The sequence below is a fragment of the Talpa europaea genome, assembly GCF_964194135.1.
Source record: "Talpa europaea genome assembly, chromosome: 14".
Classification (NCBI taxonomy): domain Eukaryota; kingdom Metazoa; phylum Chordata; class Mammalia; order Eulipotyphla; family Talpidae; genus Talpa; species Talpa europaea.
Window position 1 is genome coordinate 15,092,260 of NC_140082.1, and position 4,247 is coordinate 15,096,506.

A 4,247-nucleotide genomic window follows, 5' to 3' on the forward strand; every position below is an offset into this window, starting at 1 on the left:
GGATAAACAGGCGGGAGGCCTCAAGAAAGCGGAGGGAAGCAGAGGTGTGGCGGGAGACTGAGAGGAGGCCAGTGACATCCTGCAAACTGGAAATGGGGAGGTGTTGGAGGGAGAGGGCACCTCTGGCCCCACCTCCCCGCTCATGGCCCGGCCTGCCTGTCCCCAGGAGTTGTGCCCCTGCTGCTGGTTCTGCACTGGAAACACGGGGCGGGGAGCCCCCTCCCCATCGCCCCCGACAACGCCACCTGTGCCACACGCCACCCATGTCACAGCAACCTCATGAACCAGATCAGGAACCAGCTGGCACAGCTCAATGGCAGTGCCAACGCCCTCTACATTCTCTATGTAAGTCACCCCGGCCCGGGGGGAGGGGGTGGGGGCCTGTTTGCTGCTCTGACCTGGGCTGTGAGGGCCGGTCAGGGAGGAGACCTTTGGGGAGCTGGAAGGAGAGGCTACATGGGGGCTTGGCTCAGCCACAACCAAACTCCCGCAGCGTACCCCCAACCCGGCTGGTAGACTGGAGCCACTTTCCTAGGGTGTCCAGTCAGGTGGGGCTGAGCTGGGAGAAAAAGGGGGGCCTTGCACTTCTAGGGGTTCCTCCACCAGGCAGAGCAAGAGGCTGAGAGATGAAAGCAGGGAGGTGGAAGGGAGGCGCCTTTGGGGTACAGGCTGTGGGTATCTAGGGTGCAGAGTTGTCCAGGAAGAGGGGGAGTATGATGGGTGAAAGTAAGTGTGGGGGGCCTGCTGGAGGTGAGATGCTGCGTTTCCCTATCTGACCCCATGGCGCCGGCGTTGGTGCTGCTGGCCCCTTGCACAGGCCGGGCCTTGGTGCTTCACAGCGTGTGTCCATGGTCGTGGCTACTTGGGCTCTCGGGGCAGTCCTGGGGAGCCTATACGGCAGAGGCCAGGGGTGGGAAACCAGCTCAGAGCCTGCCTGGAGGCTGGCTTCCACGTCACCTGCCTCTGTCTCTCTGCTCCTCAGTACACGGCCCAGGGGGAGCCATTCCCCAACAACCTGGACAAGCTGTGTGGCCCCAACGTGACAGACTTCCCGCCCTTTCACGCCAACGGCACAGAGAAGGACCGGCTGGTGGAACTGTACCGCGTCATCGCCTACCTTGGCGCCTCCCTGGGCAACATCACACGGGACCAGAAGGTCCTCAACCCCAACGCCCTCGGCCTCCATAGCAAGCTCAACGCCACGGCAGACATCATGCGGGGCCTGCTTAGCAACGTGCTCTGCCGCCTGTGCAGCAAGTACCATGTGGCCCACGTGGACGTGGCCTACGGCCCGGACACCTCAAGCAAGGACGTCTTTCAGAAGAAGAAGCTGGGCTGTCAGCTCCTGGGGAAATACAAGCAGGTCATCGCCGTGGTGGCCCAGGCCTTCTAGACAGGAGGTCAAAGCGTGCAGTGACCCGAGGGATCACGTGGGTGCCTCTCAAACCCCACGCAGGGGCTGCTGAGGGCTTCCCAGCCTGTCTGCCCCCTCCAGGGTGGGCATGATGAAGTTGAACAGAGTCGGTACTTCTATAGGCAGGGCCTATACGATGCCAACTAGAAGGCACCCCTTCTTCTGGGTGACTGAAGCCAGGCACCGGGGTGTCAGGCTGGACTTCTGCCCCCACCTTGTTCCCTCCACCAGGACTGTGTGAGTGAACAGTGTGCCTTCCCCACAATCACCCTGACTGCAGGCCTCTGGGGAATGCCAGGCCACCACAGAATGGCCACCACCAGTGCCTTTGATGTTGCTTAGGTGGACTTTGGAAGGTTTAGTTGAGACTCAGGTAGGTCAGAGGGACTGGGGTCCCAAAGGACTCGTCCCCAACAAGTTTGGTGAATGGAAGTGAGAGAAGGGAGCGCCGGGCTGAGATGCCTTTGCTTGGGAAACATTGGCGAGTCCAGGCCTAGGCACCATCCTGTGGAGGGTTCCAGAAGGAAGTCACTGTCAGTAAGCTTCTTGGGAGAGGCAGAGAGGCCACTTTCAGACCTGGGAAGGAAGGTGCTGGAAGAAGAGAGGCCCCCAGTCCTAGGCACGTTCTCCTTCCTCTCCTCGCTGTCTCTTCTGCAGCCTGGGAGACTGGGGTGCTGTGGCTGGATCTGGGGGTGAGGAGGCAGGAAGGTGGCAAAGTCAGGTGAGGAGATTCTGAGGGAACCCAGAGTCTTCTTTCTAGTCCAGAGTGGATAAAGGAGAGGACAGGATCACACAGAGGCCATGGAGGCCCCGGGAGGCCACACACAGGCACGTCAGGGGCCACCGGCAGCCATCTCTGATCCCTAGAGCAAGGAAACAGGAGAACCTAAGGACCTAAGGGTCGGAAGCAAGCCTGAGCCCCGAGAGTGCTGTACGCTTGACCCACCATGATTGTCTTATTTATTATGATGCCTTATTTATATTAACTTATTGGTGCTTTAAATGGCAAAGTTATTTCCCCTTTCCTGCTTCCCTCCTAGCAGAGATAATATGACGGTCTCCATTAAGGAGCCAGGGCCAGGCCTGCCCTGGTCTGGGAGCTGAAGATGTTACAGGTGGAATCAGCCTACAGGTGAAGCTCAGAGAAGGGTCAGGGTCTTAGAGAACTGGTCAGCCTGGCTGGGGGTGGGAAACCCAGCTCCATTCCCCACCTCAACCATGACTCCCTTTAGGGTGTTCGGATCTTGGCTGCTGGGCAGACTGGGCCACTCTGTGGACTGGCCGGGTGCCTTTTGCCAGGGCGCCATATTACTAGACTCCAAGGGGCTCCTTCAGCACTGTTCTGGTGACCCCTGGAATTGAGCTAGAGGGGGCCCCCTTCAGATTGACATGCCACCTCGGAGACTTGGGCATGGCAGCCCTGGTGGCTGCCCTGCTGCCTCCTGACTGGCCGTCCAGGGGCCGCGGACCAGGCCTGACCTGGAACCTAGCATGCTTGCACACTGGGGCCAAGCTTCTCCCATGTCCTAAACACCCCTAGAGGGCCTCAGAAAGCTGGGGCAGTACAGGGAGGAGCCCCCTGTTCTAGAGAGGACAGGGAGGCCCTGGGACGTGGACCAGGAAGCTGTGGTCCCTCCTGCCCCACCTCCCCCAGTCCCCACCCATGTCTGGGTTCCCAGGCAGGGAACCCAATCCTTTCCTTTGTGCTGGGGCCAGGCAAGTGGAGAAACGCCCTCCAGGCTGGGAGCCGGGGAGGAGGAAAAGGAGCTGGGGCAGCTGCGAAGAGCAGTGTTCTGGCTTGTTCTCAAACCTTTCTTGGGCAGCGATCCTAGCAGTTCAGCCAACGTGATTATGGTACTTTGCACTCACTTTGCACCTTTCCCTGTTTTCTATGCACTTTACCCAGACCCACTGGATGGTAGGTGGGCAGGCGGCAGGCCAGCCGGGACCTGGGCCGGAGGGGCTGGAGTTAACCCACCCACTGGCAGCAGCTGCCATCCAGGATCTCAGCCTGTTGCCTCCCATCGCTCAGTTCCTTTGGGGAACGTGGCTCAGAAGGGTTGGGGCCAGCTGGGAGTCCCATCATCTCATCACCCCATGGGCACCCACTCCCTGTGCTGGGCCCACCTGGGCAGGCCCTGGCTCTGCCCCTCTCTGCTGCTACCCCTGCCCTCTCCTCCCCAGCCCTGGCTCTGCCCCTCGGTACCCATCTCAGTGCTTTTCTAGAAGCACTCTGGCCCATCACACAGCGTCTCTGAATTGTGGTGCCTTTCTTTGTGTAGCTAAAACTCCGCAGGGCAGGGAGCTGGCCTTCATCTTGCGTCTGCGGGTGTTGGCGCCTGTGTCCCGGGTCTGGGCCCGCCGAGGGAGAGGCCTTCAGCAGAAGAGGCGCAGGGCAGTCATTTTGCAGTTACTGGGAGAGGAATTGGGGGGACCTTATTTATTTAAAACAATTCTAAACAAAGCACTCCTGGTTCGTCTCCCCTACTCCTCTCCCTCCATGTCCCCTCCTGGGGGCCTCCACCCTGACAGCAGCCGTCCAGCTCTGCCTCAGTCACTACCAGAGTAGGCTTGGCCCGGAGGCTGGAATCTCATGAGAAGTTTATTTCCCTTCGGCAGCGCAGATGTCCTCGCCTTCGGAAGCCCCTGGCGTTCCTCCCGCGCCTGGGGGTCTCTCCCACCCACACCGTTAGCTCCATGCCTTTTTCTATGTCTCCCCCTTTTCTTTTCCCTGGAGAGGAAAAGGACTTGGGGGTAGCGAAATTCTTCTTTGATGAATGTACCCTGTGGGAATGTTTCATACGACAGATTATTTATTCAATGTCATATTTAA

At 59.5% G+C, this 4,247-nt stretch overlaps 1 protein-coding gene across 1 annotated transcript; it reads left to right on the top strand.

Moving 5' to 3' along the window:
- Positions 1-279: 279 nt before the first annotated feature.
- Positions 280-1,393, top strand: LIF (LIF interleukin 6 family cytokine; the record flags this gene model as incomplete). Its single annotated transcript, XM_084254144.1, has 2 exons — positions 280-345; positions 983-1,393. The coding sequence occupies 2 exons, from the start codon at positions 280-282 to the stop codon at positions 1,391-1,393; spliced, it is 477 nt and encodes a 158-aa protein (XP_084110270.1).
- Between the last annotated feature and the right edge of the window lie 2,854 nt (positions 1,394-4,247).